This window comes from Microcebus murinus, chromosome 4 (assembly GCF_040939455.1).
Source record: "Microcebus murinus isolate Inina chromosome 4, M.murinus_Inina_mat1.0, whole genome shotgun sequence".
Classification (NCBI taxonomy): domain Eukaryota; kingdom Metazoa; phylum Chordata; class Mammalia; order Primates; family Cheirogaleidae; genus Microcebus; species Microcebus murinus.
Genome location: NC_134107.1, coordinates 12,268,609 through 12,287,851, shown reverse-complemented (window position 1 = coordinate 12,287,851; position 19,243 = coordinate 12,268,609). Strand labels below are relative to the sequence as shown.

The 19,243-nt window shown below is 46.2% G+C and overlaps 1 protein-coding gene across 1 annotated transcript; it reads right to left on the bottom strand.

Moving 5' to 3' along the window:
* Positions 1 to 4: 4 nt before the first annotated feature.
* On the bottom strand, positions 5 to 19,015 carry VPS51 (VPS51 subunit of GARP complex). The gene is made up of 10 exons (XM_012778030.3): positions 18,695 to 19,015; positions 18,092 to 18,221; positions 4,121 to 4,267; positions 3,822 to 4,041; positions 2,965 to 3,682; positions 2,349 to 2,564; positions 1,929 to 2,147; positions 1,415 to 1,536; positions 1,237 to 1,324; positions 5 to 389 (listed from the first exon to the last, which is right to left on the bottom strand). Exons 1-10 carry the CDS (start codon positions 18,908 to 18,910, stop codon positions 129 to 131), a joined length of 2,337 nt encoding a protein of 778 aa, XP_012633484.1. The 5' UTR covers positions 18,911 to 19,015; the 3' UTR covers positions 5 to 128.
* Positions 19,016 to 19,243: the final 228 nt, after the last annotated feature.

Here is a 19,243-nt window from a genome sequence, read left to right as displayed (position 1 = left end):
GAAGGAGGCCATACACGTTTATTAGGCGGGTCCTGATACCAGCCGGCTGGAAAAGACCGCCAGGGCCAAGACCAGGGCATGGGCAGGGTAGGACGCCAGCATAGGCCTGTGCACAGCAGCTGGTGGGCCTAGCCGCGTTCACAGATGACCTCGACCACACTGGGTTCCATGGGTACTGGGTCCGGGCAGCGAAGGGCAGCTGAGGCTACCACTTCGTCCAGCAGCAGGTGCACGAGCTCCTCATCCGCCACAAAGCGCCACAGGTAGAGCTGCAAAAAGTGGCAGTCCACTTGCACCTGCTGCAACCCAAAGCGCCCAAAGGTGCGCAACCGGACACACTCAAGCAACGTCTTCAGGCTGATCTTGATGATACCAGTCAGCACCGACACCTGCAGGCAGGAACACAGGGACGCAGCTCAGTGACAGCAGGTGTTGGGGGAGGGGCACCCACGTTCTGAGCAATGGCCAGGGAGACATAAGATGCCAGTAGCTGGAATGAGGCAGAAAGTCCCAGGGCCCAGGTAAGATGAGAGAGATACAGGCCGGGCGCGGTGGCTCACGCCTGTAATCCTAGCACTTTGGGAGGCCGAGGCGGGCGGATTGCTCAAGATCAGGAGTTCGAAACCAGCCTGAGCAAGACCCCGTCTCTACCAAAAATAGAAATAAATTAATTGACCAACTAAAAATATATATACAAAAAATTAGCCAGGCATGGTAGCGCATGCCTGTAGTCCCAGCTACTCGGGAGGCTGAGGCAGTAGGATCGCTGAGCCCCGGAGATTGAGGTTGCTGTGAGCCAGGCTGACGCCACGGCACTCACTCTAGCCTGGGCAACAAAGTGAGACTCTGTCTCAAAAAAAAAAAAAAAAAAAAAGAGAGAGATACAATGTCAGCTCCATCGCTGGGGGACAAGTAGAGCCCAGCAATCAGAGGCAGAGATGGGGGCCTGCAGAGATGGAGGAGCATTACTGAGTCAGAGGAAGAACACCAGATTCCTGAGCTTAGGCTGGGCTGGGGCAGATTAGCCCCCAGACCCAGGCTGGGCACACACCAAGTTCAAGACTGTGGAATGGTGTTGTTGGGGTTCTGGACTACCTAAAAACAGCCCTAGAGACAGAGACTGGGGTGTGAGGGTCACCCCTAGTTGGACACAGACAGAGTTCTAGGGCTCCTTGCACTGCTGTGGGACTGTTCCAGCCAACCTTCCCCGGGTATGGGTCACTGGGGACTTTGGACCTTGTTGAACTCCACAGGACTGAACACATCAATACGTTCAGAGAATAGCTTCTGGATGTTGCTCAAGAGGTTGGTGTCCATCGGGGCACTGGATGGGAAGAGACAAGGAATCAGAGCCCACCCTGCACCCTCATCCTCTTTTATCCATTCCCTCTGGGGCTTTCCTGACCAGCCAGACCTGGGTGTATAGCTAGGTGCATAGCGGCCCTGCTGCCGAGAGCTGCTGTACACCGAGAAGGTCCTCTTGCTGGAGTCGCTGCTCTGGGCCTTGCGAACACCCTCTTCGTACAGGAGCCCCACCTGGTGGTAAAAGGCGGTACTGCAAGGAGGCCAGAGCATGGGGAACCTCCAACCCACTGGGTGCTGAGGATGCTCTAAGCTACCTACTCATTTGTTACAAGAATTACAGGACAATGACCACAGGGCCGGGTATATAGGTGGTACATGGTCACTATTTATAGAACCAGTGGAGGGGGGCAAAGGCAAGGCACAATCTGAGGCCCAATCTTTAACACAAGCCCTGCTCGGACTTCCTAGGTGACCCTGAACCTCAGCTTCCCATAGATGAAATAGAGGTAATGATGCCACAATCCAGGGCTGAGGAGGAACAAGACCATGGATACAGGCATTGCTGGCCCTGTTGTCTTAATCCTCAGAGGGTTATCCCCCAGCACCCCCAACCTAGGCAGCACCTGCACATCGATGGCCGTGGTGTCCTCTACCACCCGCTTCATGACAGCACGCACGTTCCGGGGCTCCAGGGTACTGAGCCAGTCCCGGGTCTCCACACTCTTGCGCAGCATCTGCGATATGACTAGGCCCTGCACCTTCACGTAGTGGGTCAGCAGCCGCCGTGCTGTCTCCCTGGCCTCCGCACACAGTGTGCTCACGGGCGTCACTGGAGACTGGTCCTGAGCCAGGGAGGCAGAGGATAGGGAGTGGGTACAGAGGGCAACTCAGGAGCCACTGCCACCAGTAGCTGGGCACAGACCAGGCAAGGGAGAGGCTGGGTGGGCACAGGTGGCTGGTCTGGGTCTGGCCGTGAGGGAACTGTCCAGCCTCTTGCATTCCCAGCACCACTGTCCCCCTCCCCCCATGTGCTGGCAGTTCACCTGCACCAGAAATTGTTCATCAGTGAGGGTGAGGATGTAGGAGATGGTGGCTGTCTCATAATCTAGGCAGAGGCGGGAAAGCAACAGGAGCAGGGCAGGTGGTGTGGCACCCCCCTTCTCCCCAGGGCTGTCACAGAAGCTCTGAGCTGTCTGGCACATGGAGCGGATGAAACCCACGATGAGACCCTCACGGACGCCTTGGCTGCAGAATTCACCCTGTGAGGAAGAAGGGCCCAGATGCACTACGAGTCTCCTCTTCCAGGCAGGGGCTGCTCATGACCCTCTGTTGAGGCCCTAAGTGTCCCAGCCCCTCTCCAAGGAACAGCACCATCATACATTCCAAGCACCCCAGAGCAGCTCCCCTGCTAGGGGACAGGAGAAAGCCAACCCCGGGGACCCTGCCACCCTCCCACTCTCAGCCCAGCTGCAGATGCCCTCAGAGCCTTCCCTACCCTCCCAGCTGTGCCTCAAGAGAACCCGAAACCACAACCAGAGTGCCAGGGCAAGGACTGTGCCCAGGTATGTAACTGTAGGACTGTGTGCCCAAGTGCTGGTAAAAGGGTATTGGAGGGCCAACCAGCAGGATGAATGTGGAATGCCCAGGGGAAGGCCGTACCCGGAAATAGGGCTTGTTGGAAAAGGACACCTCCTTGGCGGTGAAGAGGTGCACTGCGGCCAAAGACGCCTTGATGTGGCTCAGGATGGAGCTGGCCACATTGGCCAGCAACTCGGCCAGGCCTGGGCCCTCCTTCCCAGCCAGGCGAGGTGCAGCCAGAGCCTGGCGCACGTCAGTCAGGCAACCCAGGAAGGCCGCCCGTAGGCCCTGCAGGTGGTGGCCCAGGCGCTCACGGGCCACTCGCTCCACGATCTCTGTGGCAGCCTCAGCGAGCCCAGCAGCCGCCAGCAGGGCCCCAGGGGCCCGCAGGCGCCGGTGGAAGCGGTCCAGCGCCCGCACCAGCAGCGAGTTGTCACCGCCACCCTGCTCCTGTGCCAGCCGGCGCTCCACTAGCGCAAAGTAGCGGCCTCCCAACTCCCGGGCAAAGGCTGCCAATTTCTCGGCACCTGCAGGGCCCTGGGCAGCAAATAGCTCCTGGTAGGCTGCTGCCACCTGGCAGAGGCCGCCCACGAAGCCACTGCCGCCATGGTCTGTGAACTCTAACACATCGGGAGCTGGAGGAGAGGGCCCCAGTTCGGCCTCCAGGCTTCTCAGCTCCTCCTCCAGCCGCCCACGGGCGTGCGCCAGGAACTCCTCGCACAGCTCCTCCGCTGGCTCGCCCAGGGCCAGCAGCAGCTCCACGCACTCAGCCTGCTCAGGTGCGCCTGAGCCGCCCTCCCTGCAGGAAGTGAGATCATAGTGAAGGACAGGGCCAGGGCCACCGGTGGGTGGGCGGGAGAGGGGAAAGCAAAGCGGGAGATAGGACAACAGCTCCAGAAGGGCCCAGGGCGTAGCTCAGTGAGGGCCAAGGGCCACACCTGAAGCGCTGCCGCAACTGCTGAACCAGGCGTGCCGTGATGACCTGGCAGTCGTCCTGGATGGCGCGGAAGGAGGGCAGGTGCTGGTACTGTTGCAGCACGGCCTGTGCGCGGCCCTGGTAGCGCACCGCCTGCCCGTAGGCGCCCAGCTCCACGCACTTGGTGAGGCGCGAAGGCAGCTCGAAAAGGAACTGCAGCTTCCGCAGCAGCGCGTGGACCCCTGCGGACCAGGATGCGGTTATCCCCAGACCCCCACCCCCGAGGGTGGCCCACCGGAGGCCCCGCTCAGTGGCGCCCACCTGCCAGCTTGGTGATGCGCTCGTGGCGGTCCTGCAGTGTGGCGCTGATGCGCGCGCTGAAGTCTGTGATGACGGCCATGTTGGTGGCCAGCCGGTCCATCTCGTCCTCCATCTTCCGGAAGTCGTTCTTCATCTTCCGGATGGTGTCTGGGCAGGCAAGGGTCAGGGAGAGGGAAAACGAGATGACTGGGGGGCAGGTGCACCCTCAGCTTGAGACATGGAACAAAAGCTCTCTTACACCCCCTGCACTACGAGCCTGAGCCCGCTCCGCCAGGGTCGCATTGATGCTTCGCAGCCAGACGGCTGCCAGGGCGCAGGTCCCAGCACAAATGGGTCGTTATGTCAGTGCAGCAGGCGTTTTCACCCACACGCCCTCTGTGTGCCCCTAGCCCTGGTGCCCAGGGGACTCAGCGGGGGTGGGGGACAGGAGTGGGGGGAAGCCTCAGTGTCTGCCCTCAGAAGATGCCTGCATCTGAAGGAGGTCCCACAGCACTTAGCACTAGCTTAAACAGCTTTCCTTTTATTTTTATTTTTTCACCAGCTCTCCCTTTGAGAAAGAATGTATATATATATGAATGTATTTTTCCAGATCCTTTTCTTTATGATCTCCCTCTGTTGTCCAGGCTAGAGTGCAGTGGCCTGATCATGGCTCACTGCATCCTCAAACTCCTAGGCTCAAGTGATCCTCCTGCCTCAGCCTCCGGAGTAGCTGGGACTACAGGCACATGCCACCACACCCAGCTAATTTTTCTAGTTTTTGTAGAATAGAGAATTTTTCTATTTTTTGTAGATTAGAATAGAGGCACAGGGGTTCATGACTATAATCCCAGCCCTTTAGGAGACTAATGCAGAAGGACTACTTAAGGCCAGGAGTTCGAGACCAGCCTGGGCAACATAGCCAGACTCCATCTCTTCAAAGAATTGGAAAATTGGCCAGCCATGGTGGCATGCACCTGTAATCCTAGCTACTTAGGAGGCTGAGGAGGCTGTTGGAGGCCACTGCACTCCAGCTTGGGCAACAGAGCGAGAGCTCATCTCTAAAAACAAAAAACAAACCAAAATAGAACAAAAACCAAAAAAAAAAAAACACCATAGTGCAGGTTAAGCCCAACTAGCCATTTACCCCTGACACCTGAACACACAGAGATGGGCCACAAAATCACCCCAACTGTACTCCCTTTAAATTTTATCACCTCAAGTCCCAAACTGGCACTCCATCTGCCCAGCCATCCTTCCAAACCCTCTAGGGGTCTGTTTTCCCATTTTCTCCTCAGTTCTCAACATTCCAATACATGCTCACTAACTTTCAACCAGGGACTCTGCTTCATATACATACTTCATGGGAAAAATAAAAGCAAACCTCAACTCCCTCCAAATCTGCATAGCAAACAGACATCTGTGCACCATCTCTGCCTTCCACTCTCCTTGTCTTGAGCCATTTCTGCCTCTGGTTCTGACCACAGCTCTGCCTAATGACCTACTTAACCCCTCAATGTGGACAGCACACAGCAGCTCAAGCATAATACACCCAAAACAAAACTCCTGACATTCCCTAAACCTGTTCCTCTGCTCCTCTTTTCCATCTGGGCTCCCGGCCATTCTGAAGAGCCATCTTTGATTCTTATTTATTCTTCACCTCATAGTCAATCTATCAGCAAGCTGAGGAAGGTCTACCTGCAACATTTTCTTTCCAAGCACCATCATCTGTTGTCCAATTGTTGCCGACATTTCCCAACTAATTTCCTTAATTCCACTCTTGAATGTACACCATCAGTGTTCTTAAAGGAAAACAAGAAGAATAAGGAAAAAAATGTATCTTATAGGAGACCTTAATTTATCTCTATCAATTCACAACCGATCAAGTGGACAAAAGACAAGTGAAGCTATAGAAAACTTACATTATTAATATAATAGACCTAAGTAATTTATACCAAATTTTTTCAAGACTTCATAAAATATACCAAAACCTTACCATACAGATCACAAAGAAAATCTCCACACATTTTTAAAACAAAAAGAAATTGACACGGGTGGGACTGCAAACTAGTATAACTTCTATGGAAAGTAGTATGGAGCTACCTCAAAGAACTAAAAGTAGACCTACCATTTGATCCAGGAATCTCACTACTAGATATTTATTTACCCAAAGAAAAAAAAGACATTTTATAAAAAAGACATTTGCACTTGAATGTTTACAGCAGCACAATTCACAATCACAAAGATGTGGAAACAGGCTCATGCTTGTAATCCTAGCACTCTGGGAGGCCGAGGCGGGCAGATTTCTCAAGGTCAGGAGTTCAAAACCAGCCTGAGCAAGACCCCGTCTCTACTATAAGTAGAAAGAAATTAATTGGCCAACTAATATATATAGAAAAAATTAGCCCAGCATGGTGGCGCATGCCTATAATCCCAGCTACTTGGGAGCCTGAGACACAAGGATTGCTTGAGCCCAGGAGTTTGAGGTTGCTGTGAGCTAGGCTGATGCCACGGCACTCACTCTAGCCTGGGCAACAAAGTGAGACTCTGTCTCAAAAAACAAAACAAAACAAAACAAAACAAAGATGTGGAAACAACCCAAGTGCCCATCAATACATGAGTGGATTAATAAAATGCAGTATAGGCCGGGCGCGGTGGCTCACGCCTGTAATCCTAGCACTCTGAGAGGCCAAGGCAGGCGGATTGCTTGAGGTCAGGAGTTCGAAACCAGCCTGAGCAAGAGCGAGACCCTGTCTCTACTATAAATAGAAAGAAATTAATTGGCCAACTAATATATATAGAAAAAATTAGCCAGCCATGGTGGCACATGCCTGTAATCCCAGTTACTCGGGAGGCTGAGGCAGCAGGATCGCTTGAGCCCAGGAGTTTGAGGTTGCTGTGAGCTAGGCTGACGCTACGGCACTCACTCTAGCCTGGGCATCAAAGTGAGACTCTGTCTCAAAAATAAATAAATAAATAAATAAATAAATAAATAAATAAATAAATAAATAAAAAATAAAATGTAGTGTGTGTGTATATATATATATATATATATATATACATACCATGGAGAACTACTACATGGTGATCTAGTATCTTTTGTAACAACCTGGATGGAACTGGAGACCATTATTCTAAGTGAAGTATGGCAAGAATGAAGAAACAAACACCACATGTACTCAATACCAAATTGGAACTAACTGATCATCTTTACGTGCACGTAAGGAAATAAAACTCAAAGGAAATCAAGTAGGTGGGAGCAGGGAGAAGTGGATGGAGTAAATTCACAACTAATGGGTACAATGCACACTAACTGGGTAAAGGGCACACTTATAATTTTAACTCAAATGGTACAAAAGCAAATTATGTAACCAAAACGTGTGTATCCCCATAAAATTCTGAAATAAAAATAAAAAAGAAATTGACATGGTATATACAGACAATAAACACTCTCTGATCATAATGCAATGAAATCAGAAATTAATAACACAACTAGAAAACAAAAGACACTATCATTTAGAGATACAAAATTCTTACTCTTAACCAACTATTGGGAAATCAAAACTGAAACTACAGCATATGAAAGAGGTAACAACACTAAAAACGCTAAATTGGTAAGGACTTGGTATAGCCTGCAGATGAAATTTGCTACAAAAATAGAATTTACCAAAATCGAGTCCAGAAAACAAGACAATATAAACAGAAATAGATAACGTTGTCAGGCCTACCACTCTGGGAGGCCGAGGTGGGAGGATTGCTCAAGGTCAGGGGTTAGAAACCAGCCTGAGCAAGAGCAAGACCCCGTCTCTACTAAAAATAGGAATAAATTAATTGGCCAACTAAAAATATATAGAAACAATTAGCTGGGCATGGTGGTGCATGCCTGTAGTCCCAGCTACTCGGGAGGCTGAGGCGGAAGGATTGCTTGAGCCCAGGAGTTTGAGGTTGCTGTGAGCTAGGCTGACGCCACGGCACTCTAGCCCAGGCAACAGAGTGAGACTCTATCTAAAAAAAAAAAAAAATTCTCAATAAAATTTAAACTAAACATTTCCTTAACCTCTAAAAATCAGCATTCGGTTCAATGAGGCAGTGCTAGAAGCATTCCCATTAGCGTCAAAACACTGCAAGGATGACCTCTATTACCACTGTTACCTCACACTGTTCTGCGTGTACCGGCCAACACAATTAGACGCAAGAAATTTATTATGGAGATACACAAATTGGAAAGGAGGTAAAATTATCACCATTTGTAGATAATATAATTGTATAAACAGAAAACCCTATAGTATATATACTATTTGTATATATATAATATATATACATATACTATTAGTATATATCTATATATACATATAGTATAATGTATATACTATACTATAGTTGTATAAACAGAAAATCCTATAATATATACTACTATTTATAGTAGTGAAAACACTACTATAAAAAATGAAAGAGTACTTTTCACTTCTCAGATAGTCAAAGATTAGACATTTTGATTACTTAGTGTTGGCCAAGGTGTCTGGAAAGAGGAATTCTCTTATTTGCTGTTGGTTATGCAAATTGATCACTATTTATGAAGAGGGGTCTCTAACTGTAGTCACATGTGAACCTTTACACGCCGATACTGATCTGTGTGTGGCACCTGGACTATGGGAAGGTTATCCAGGCAGGATCGGGAATGGCGGGGAAACCCCACTTGAGGAGACAGCTAGAAGGGTAAGGTGAGGAGAAAAGCAACAATGACAACAAGGAACAAACAGACACAAAAATTGCAAGAAAAAATTAGTGGAGAAAATCAAAGAGAAAGAACTGCACAAGACAAAGAACCTACAGAGCTAACACCTGTAAAGCAATTAAGAGATTTTTTAAAAATTACATAAAAAGGTAGATCATAAATCAGCAAAATGAATGTTCATATCAGCAACACAGTCCATGAGATAAGACCATTTACCTTTCTTAGAGATGATTCCACAGAGATGAATACTACAATATAAAATCATATAAAATATGAAACATCTATATTACTTTTAGGGCCACTGATTAAAGTTGCTTGTATTTTGTTACAAAAATGATGATTTTATTGCCAATTCATGGACAATGAATTAATGAACATAGCATTGACCGTGTTATGCAGCGAAAAACAATAAAAGCAGGCCAAGCACAGTGGTTCATGCCTGTAATCCTAGCACTCTGGGAGGCCGAGGCCGGCCAATTGCTCAAGGTCAAGAGTGTTGGAAACCAGCCTGAGCGAAAAAGAGTCTCTACTAAAAATAGAAAGAAATTAATTGGCCAGCTAAAAATATATATACAAAAAATTAGCCAGCATGGTGGTGCATGCCTGTAGTCCCAACTACTTGGGAGGCTGAGGCAGGACAATCGCTTGAGCCCAGGAGTTTGAGATTGCTGTGAGCTAGGCTGACACCACCACACTCTAGCCCGGGCAAGAAAGTGAGACTCTGTCTCAAAAAAATAAAATAAAATAAAAGCAAAGCAAATGGGATCATGGGCTAATGATTTGTTGGAGGACATGCGGAGACTTGGCAGTTCAAGAAGCATTTCATCTTCACCCAGTGAATTATTGGTTTTGCTTATAAGCCATTTAATCTGTGATACAACATCCTTCCAGGCCTGCCAAAACCATCAGATCAGCAGATTCTTTTTGTAGTGGGTTTTATAGTGTCAGATCTTATGTTTAGGTCTATGATCTATTTTGAGTTAATTTTTGTATATTATGTGAGGTAAGGGTCCAACTTAACTCTTTTGCTTCTGGACATCCAGTTGTCCCAGAACGATGTGTTGAAAAGACTATTCTCAAAAATGAGAATAGCCATTGGTACTCCTGTTAAAAATCAATTGACCATAGATGTATATAGGTTTGTTTCTGGACTCTCAATTCTATTCAATTCATCTAGATGTCTATCCTCTGGCAGTATTATACCATCTTAGTTATTATATATTTGTAGTAATTTTTCTTTTTTTTTTTTTTTGAGACAGAATCTCACTCTGTTGCCCAGGCTAGAGTGCCGTGGCATCAGCCTAGCTCACAGCAACCTCAAACTCCTGGGCTCAAGCAATCCTCCTTCCTCACCCTCCCAAGTAGCTGAGACTACAGGCAAGCACCACCATGCCCAGCTCATTTTGTTTCTATGCATTTTTAGTTGGCCAATTAATTCCTTTCTATTTTTAGTAGAGATAGGGTCTCCCTTTTGCTCAGGCTGGTTCCAAATTCCTCACCTTGAGCGATCTGCCTACCTCCGGCCTCCCAGAGTGCTAGAATTACAGGCGTGAGCCACCACACCTGGCCAATTTGTAGTAATTTTAATACTTGGAAGTGTAAGTTTTGGTCCAACATTGTTCTTCTTTGCAAGATTGGACAATATGGATCTGCAGAAATTCTGAGGAATTTCTACAATTCCTCATGAATTTTTATGCTCATCTTGTTAATTTCTACAAAAAAAGGCAGTTGGAATATTGATAGGGATTATATTGGATCAACTTGGAAAGTACTGGCATCTTAAGTGTTAAGTTAAAATTAAGTTTTCTGGCCGGGCGTGGTGGCTCACGCCTGTAATCCTAGCTCTCTGGGAGGCCGAGGTGGGCGGATTGCTCAAGGTCAGGAGTTCAAAACCAGCCTGAGCAAGACCAAGACCCCGTCTCTACTATAAATAGAAAGAAATTAATTGGCCAACTGATATGTATATAAAAAATTAGCCGGGCATGGTGGCGCATGCCTGTAGTCCCAGCTACTCGGGAGGCTGAGGCAGAAGGATCGCTCGAGCCCAGGAGTTTGAGGTTGCTGTGAGCTAGCCTGACGCCACGGCACTCACTCTAGCCTGGACAACAAAGCGAGACTCTGTCTCAAAAAAAAAAAAAAAATTAAGTTTTCTGATCAATGAACATGTCTTCATTTATTTAGGTCTCCCTTAATTTCTTTGAATGTTTTGTAGTTTTTAGTACATATATTCCTGTTTTATTCTTCTTGATATTTTAGAGATGAAATTATTTTCTTAATTTCACTTTTAATTGTTTTACAATTGATTTTTTATATAGTATATTGATCTTATATCCTACAACCTTGCTGAACTTATTAGCTCTAAAAGTTTTTTCCTTAAGCATTCATATCCGATTTGGGATCTAATAGCTTTTTTTTTTCTGAGACAGAGTCTTGCTCTGTTGCCCAGGCTAGAGTGCCATGGTGTCAGTCTAGCTCACAGCAACCTCAAACTCCTGGCTCAAGCAATTCCTCTGCCTCAGCCTCCCGAGTAGCTGGGACTACAAGCATGCACCACCATGCCCAGCTAATTTTTTCTATATATTTTTAGTTGTCCAGTTAATTTCTTTCTATTTTTAAAAGAGACGGGCTCTGGCTCTTGCTTAGGCTGGTCTCAAACTCCTGACCTTGAGCGATCCTCCCACCTCTGCCTCCCAGAGTGTTAGGATTACAGGCGTGAGCCACCGCGCCCGGTCTCTTCAGGGTTTTCTATATATAAGATTATGTCTAACTTCAATTAGATGCTTTAAATAAAAATAAATAATAATAATATGATGTGAAATCTGCAAATCGACATGGTTTAACTTTCTTTCCTATCAGGATGCCTCCTAGTGCCCAGGCTGGACTCTCCAGTACAATGTTGAATAGAAATGATGAGTACAGACATCTTTTTCTTGTTCTTGCTCTTAAGAGGAAAGCTTTCAGTCTTTCACCATTAATTATGATATTAGCTGGGGAATTTTATCATTAGCTAGTTGAGGAAAGTTCTCTTCTATTCCTAATGTATTAGTGTTTTCACCATGAAAGGTTGTTAGATTTTATGCAATTTTTTTTCTGTATCTATTGAGATTACCATGTGCTTTTTGCCCTTTATCTTATTAATATGGTATATTACATTGAGTGGTTTGCATATGTTGAACCAACTTTGTATTTCAGGGGTACATCCCACTTGGTCATGGCACATAATCCTTTTTATATGCTGCTGGGTTTCCTTTGCTAGTATTTTTTTGAGGATTTTTGTGTCTATATTCAGGGACATGGGATATCAATGGATATCGGCCTGTAGTTTTCTTTTGTTAACTTTGTCTGTTTTTGGCATTAGTGTAATATTGGCCTTACAGAATTACTTGGGAAGTGTTCCCTCCTCAAATTTTTGGAAAAGTTTATGAAGGATTAGTATGAATCCTTTAAATATTTTATAGAATTCATCAGTGAAGCCATCTTGTCTTAGGCTTTTCTTTGTGGGAAGTTTTTGATTAGTGATTTCTTTACTTGTTATAACTCTTTCAGATATTTAATTTCTTCATTAGGAAGTTTTAAAGTTTATCTATCTAGGAATTTGTACATCACCTTTTTTTTTTTTTTTTTTGGAAACAGAAAGTCTCACTCTGTTGCCCAGGCTAGAGTGCCATGGCATCAGCCTAGCTCACAGCAACCTCAAACTCCTGGGCTGAAGTGATCCTCCTGCCTCAGCCTCCTGAGTAGCTGGGACTACAGGCCTGCGCCACCACGCCCGGCTAATTTTTTCTATTTTTTTTAGTTGTCTGGCTAAGTTCTTTCTATTTTTTCATAGAGATGGGGGTCTCGCTCTTGCTCAGGCAGGGCCACTGGTCTCTAACTCCTGACCTTGAGCATTTGATCCAGCAATCCCATTGCTGGGCATCTACCCAAAAGACCCAATGACTTTCTACAAAAAAGACACCTGCACTCGAATGTTTATAGCAGCACAATTCATAATCGCAAGGCTGTGGAAACAGCCCAAGTGCCCATCAATCCAAGAATGGATTAATAAAATGTGGTATATGTATACCATGGAGTACTATTCAGCTCTAAGAAACAATGGTGATATAGCACATCTTATATTTTCCTGGTTAGAGCTGGAACCCACACTATTAAGTAAAGTTTCCCAAGAATGGAAAAACAAGCACCACATATACTCACCAGCAAATTGGTATTAACTGAACAGCACCTAAGTGGTCACATAGGTACTACAGTAATAGGGTATTGGGCAGGTGGGGGGGGTGGGTATATACATATATAATGAGTGAGATGTGCACCATCTGGGGGATGGTCATGCTGGAGACTCAGACTTGTGGGGGGAGGGGGGAAATGGGCATTTATTGAAACCTTAATATCTGTACTCCCATAATATGCTGAAATAAAAAATAATAATAATAAAAAAATAAAAATAAATTAAAAAAAAAAAAGCTCCTCTGTGCTTCCAAGAACCCTTAATGATCAACAGTAAGGCTTCCTGGCTACCAGTCTGTTCTGGCCTAAATAGTTCCACAACTACCTTAAGAGGCACGCAAGAATCACTGCAGTTTTACCACTTAGAAACTGAGGCTCAGTTCTAACAAGGGTAGAACTGAGTATCATAACAAATTACAAAAGGTAAATGCCTCAAGATCATTGGATTATATTCCTTCTACTAGTAATATATAAAAATAAAACTTATTCAGACTTGTAAAAAAAAAAAAAACAAAAAAAAGCCTCGGCCTCCCAGAGTGCTAGGATTATAGGCATGAGTCACTGCACCAGGGCTTAAACATACTTGAAATAAAGACTTAAGCATTTGTGTAGTAAATCCAATGGCTGGACTTCTTCAGAGAGTTTCTTTTCTTTTTTTCTTTTTCAACCTACATTGCTCAGGAACACAGCAATTGATTTTTCTTCCCCTGTGAATGGGCCATACTTTCATGTCTCTTTGCATGTCTCATAAATTTTTGTTGAAAACTCAACATTTGAAATAATATGGGATCTCTGGAAATCAGATTCTCTTCCCTCCTCAGGGCTTATTATTGCTGCTTGTTATAGTTGCCGTTGTTTGTTTGGTGATTTTTCTGAGTTACTAAACCTGAACTAATTAGTTTCTAAGCAAATTCTATAAAGCCTAAGTTCTTTGTTATGTGTAATCACTGAAATCTTTACTTGGTTAGCCTGGTGATCAGCTATTGATCAGCAATTTCCTTAAACTCCTGGAAACAAAAAAATCTCCCCATCTTTGCTTAGGAACTCTGGGTGTATGTTGGGGTACACCTTAAACACTCAGCCAGGCAGTTTACGACTCAGCCTTAGCCTTCACTTCCTGCTTGTTCAAAGCCTCAAGATGAGCAAAGTGAGAGCTTAGGGCATTCTTGGTCTTTCCTGAGCACATGCACAGCGATATAAATGCATGTGATCTTCAAGAGTCCCAGGAACATGTCAGAGCTTGTCAAAGCCCCTTGTCAAAGCTCATTCCTTAGCTTCTCCATTTAGGCTTTTTGGTTAGTCTGTTGTTTGCTGCAACTACTATCCATTGACTCAAGCAGTTGTAACACTTGCCTGTAATTGTTTTGACAAACACCCCTGGTGAAAGGTTTTTAGCACTGGGCAACCTCCAAGTCAGGTCAAATAAAGACAAGCCTCTGGAGTGGAGTCTCTAAAGAAACCATCAGACAGGTCAAACAATGACAATTCTTTGAACATGAGGTTGTATTAGAGCTCCAGCTCTGTTCTGTTCCATCCAGTACCAGGAATATGAGCTGTTATTGTTTAAGGCTACAGCTGAGCTGGAGAACAAGTGGTGGGGCTAGGCAGAGTTAAAATATCACAGGGTTCACTATTCTTACCAAGATTTAGCCATTTTTCTTGAATAGATACACCTGGATTGTTGCAAACCTTAGTTAATTTCCACAGTTCTGAAAATCTGTTTCTGACTATTTTTTGCTAAATTCTTCATTGCTTTTATGGAGCAATTAGAAAAATATCTAATCTCACCAGCTGTTTTGTGCAGGTGAAGTCTTATTGGAATACAGCAATGCTGGTTCAGTTATATATTATCTCCAGATGCTTTCAGGCTACAATGGCAGAGTTGAGTAGCTGCAACAGAGACCAGATAATTCATAAAGCCTTAAATATCTATTTTTTGGTCCTTCTCAGAAAAAGTCTGCCAACTCTTGGCATATGGTCAGGCACTGCTCCCTTTTTTCCAACATGCCTGTTCTCCCTGCAGTGGAGAGCTTTCCTAGGGCCTTTGGATAGGTTGTTTCATCAGTCTAGGTCATTTGGCTCTCAGATCCTACTGTAACTGACTCTTTATCATTCACCTTAATTGTCACCTCCTCAGAAAAGCCTTTCTCTGCCACCTTCTCTAAATCAGTCCCTACCATCAACTCTCTAATATATCATTCTGTTTTATTTTATCCAAAGATCTTGTCAAAAGTGAAATGATCTTATCTTCCTTTATCTTCCTGTCTCTTTCTCTAGAATATATGTTCTGTGACAGATCAAGGCTGTCTTGTTTGCTGTTATATCCACCATCCGCTGCTTAAGCTGAAATCTAGGGGTCATTCTTTACATCCAAAGCTCCTCAACACCAAGGCCATCAACCCCTCTCAGCCTGCCCATCACCACTACCATCCTGACGTAAGTACCTTGTAATCTCTGCCCTGACTACGGAAATAGCCTTACTCCTGCCTGTCCAAGCCATTCCTCCCAGTGTAGCTGGAGGGACCTTTTCAAAACACAAATTTGACGCCATCAATAATCTGTCTAAACACATTGGCTCTGCACTCTATGGATAAAGGCAAAATCCCTAATATGTTCTGGAAGGTCTCTAGTCAACTCTACTACATCTACTACCTGCCTGGCTCTGCCCACATTCTGCTTCCCCTCCTGCCATAATAGATGAGCTCTCAACCCTTTGCAGAGGCCAACCCTTCCACCTGTGCACTGCTCCACCCCCTCTCTGCTCCTTTCTCAGTTTTCTCCTCCCACTCCCCCCAATCAATAAGCACTACACGATACATTACTCTCCTCAGTATCTTGCCCATTCCATTTCTTGGAATGCTTTCTTCACTTAGCTTCTAAGACAGCTATGTCCCTGGTTGTCCTCAAACCTCCCCAAATGTTTGTTTCCTTTGCAGTATCTTCCTTGTTATCATGACTTCTAAATGTCAGGAGGCCCCAGTGCTTGGTCCTCAGACCTCTTCCTGACCCCTCCATCTCAGGATGCCCCAGGGTTCAGTCTTCAGACTTCTCTCTCCACATTTCCTCCCTAGGTTATCTCATCTTGTTTGAGGTACCCTGAACTCTAGCCTCTCCCCTAAAGTCTGGAACCCTCATCTAATAGGCATCTCAACTGGACAAGGCCAAAATGGAACTCTTGGATTTTGTCCCCCAGCTCCCCCCTTCCCAGTGCTCTCCTTCACAGTGAGTATCATTACTAATCCCCTTCCAGTGCTTCAGGCCCAAAGCTGAAGTCATCCTTGATTCTTCTCTTTCTCTCACATATCACATGATTCCATCAACAAATGCCGTAAGATTAACCTTCAAAAATAATCTCAAATCATTCTACTTCCACCCTGGTCCATGTCACCGGCATCTTCCTTGGACTGCTGCAATAGCCTCCTAATGGGTGTCCCTACTACCCTCACCTCCTTAGGGTCCATTCTCAACAAAGTGGACAGAAGGGTCCTTTTATTTTTTTTATTTTTATTTTTTTGAGACAGAGTCTCACTCTGTTGTCCGGGCTAGAGTGCTGTGGTGTCAGCCTAGCTTACAGCAACCTAAAACTCCTAGACTCAAGTGATCCTCTTGCCTCAGCCTCCCGGGTAGCTGGGATTACAGGCATATGCCACCATGCCTGGCTAATTTTTTCTATATATGTTTTTAGTTAGCCAATTAATTGCTTTATATTTTTAGTAGAGACAGGGTCTCACTCTTGCACAGGCTGGTTTCGAACTCTTGACCTTGAGTGATCCACCCACCTCAGCCTCCCAGAGTGCTAGGATTACAGGCGTTGAGCCACCTCGCCCGGCCTCAATGAATATTTCTTGAATTAATATAAGACTTTATAGATTTAGAACCCCTGACTCCTAATATCCATTTTATAATTTTTTTTTTGAGACAAAGTCTTGATCTGTTGCCCAGGCAACAGTGGCATCATCATAATAATAGATCACTGCAGCCTCAAACTCCTGGCCTCAAGCGATCCTCCCACCTCAGCCTCCCAAAGTGCTGGATTACAGGTGTGAGTCACTTCGCCTGTCTTCACTTCATAATTTTCTTCCTTTTTCCTAAAAAAAAGATTTAAAAAAAAAAAAACCCATCTCTATTAAGCAAGGGCTACATGTCAAAACATTATGCATATTCTAACATGACAAATGTAATGTTTGCAAAATTCTTGTGAAAAATTTCTCAGCACAGAAATTATAATTTCTTGCTATTTTAATGCTAGTACTAGCAAATAAAGAGGTGCCTACTCATTGAACCTGCTGCAAATCAGTAAAAGAACAAAGAGTATATATTGCTTCACCTATTATTGTGACACTAGGAAAGGATCAGATATTAGAATACAACCCCAGAGATGCTCACAGAACATTCCATGGGCTGCAGGCAAACCCTTTAGATCTGCCTCCTGGACTAAGTACATGTGGATCCAAAATTATTTAAAAAGTCTGAGCAATGCATTTTCTTAAAGCAGGACAGAAGCTGATGTCAATGCTAGCTAGCTGAACATTGTCTAGTCTTAGAGAAGAAAGGGGACAGAAAGAAACAAGCCTTTACATGATCTTTGTGTTCCTTAATGTCATAAATTTTCTCTTTGCTTAATTAGGGAGAGAAGGGAGGAGGAAAAGAAGGGAGAGGATTGGGGGAAGGAGGAAGATAGGAAGGGAAGGACACGACCACCCTCAAGGTAGACCTGGATCAGAGATGAAAGCTACCACTAATAAGAGAACCTTACTGAGGCCTCTTGGTGTCAGGAATTCTACTAAGTGCTTCAGATAAATTCATTTTATTTTGTCCTTTCTCCTCTTTGGTTCTTAGCCCTCTGAGAGCAGCTATGACCTCTATGGTAGTCTGACCACGATGGCTCAGAGAGGGAGAAGTGAGAGTGGAATAATTTCAGGGCAGGAGTGGAATCTGGGTCTCCTTTCCCTAAATCCCCTGCTGGTTTTCTTAGCACTAAGGGAGGAATGGGGGATGTGAGACTGTGAGGGGTGTGTCCCAGTGGGGATCACCTGTGGCTGAGATGAACTTGTTGTAGTTCTCATAGACCAGGGTCTGCATGTCGCTGTCTAGAGCCCGGATCTGCCGCACCATGTCCGTCTCACTGTCCATCAGCTGAGCCAGGGGGCACTCTCTCCGCAGCTGGAGAAGTTGGGTGGTTAGTGTTCAGGTCAGGGACACTCATGTCCCCCAGCCTTGCCCCCTACTAGTAGTCTTTTGGTGCAAGGAAACCTGCTCCCACCCCTGTTAGGAATTCCATACATGGGTCCTACAAGCAGCATAGCTCAGGGGTTACTAGGCTCAACCCTGTTTGGGGTCTGTCAGCATATTAAAATCTTCAGGCTCAGCTTACGCACCAGTCAGCGACTGGGCCACGCCCCCTACCCCAGGGCCTATCAGCCCAGGAGACCTCAGATCCCACAACACCTCAGGCCAGTTCAAACCTGCCCACGCCCCCTTAGACTCCAGCTCTGCCCCTACTGCCTGGCCGAGGGTCGTCCTCCTCTGATGAACACCTCACAACAAAGACAGAGGCATGATCTAAGGGTGCAATATATCGGAGGCCTGGTTCCCTAAACACACACACACACACACACACACACACACACACACACCTTGTCCAGATACACTTCCGGGTCGAAGTGCGCCCCGTTGAGATCAGTCGGGTCCAGAGGGTCTGGTCCCGCGGGGCGCCCGGCCGCTTCCCCCTCCGAGAGGCCGTAGTAAAGCTTCAGCATTCCATGCGCCTTCCGCCGACGTTCTGGAGCCTCCGCCTCGGGCCCCTCGGGGGAGTCCCCAGGTCCAGACCCGTGGTCTGGCCCGGCAGCCATCGCTCCAACTGCAGCCCACCGGCGTGAGGCTAGGAATAGGATGGGGAGGAGGTACTTCCGGGATCCATAAAGTTGTTGTTGAAACGAGGCAGTCCTACAGGTGAAACGTCCCCCTGCAGCCCTGGTCTTTCAAGTCTAGAGTTCCTCCGCTCCTGTCCTCCCCGAGTGAAAAGGTTCCGGGAGAGCCCTGAGTTCCCTGTTTCCTGGATGGAAAGATTTTGTAGAACTGCTTCGGATTACGGCCCTCCCAGAAGAGGGGCGGGTCGTGGCTCCCCAACCCTGCACCCCGACAGGCAAGCTGCCCAGAAGCAGTGGACGGATGCAGAACGTGGA

Coding starts and splice junctions, on each gene's coding strand:
- VPS51 (XM_012778030.3), bottom strand. CDS start 18,910: ATGGCTGCCGGGCCAGACCACGGGTCTGGACCTGGGGACTCCCCCGAG. Junction 18,222..18,694: donor CGGAAGTGTATCTGGACAAG/GTGTGTGTGTGT, acceptor CAACTTCTCCAG/CTGCGGAGAGAGTGCCCCCT. Junction 4,042..4,120: donor GCGCATCACCAAGCTGGCAG/GTGGGCGCCACT, acceptor CCTGGTCCGCAG/GGGTCCACGCGCTGCTGCGG.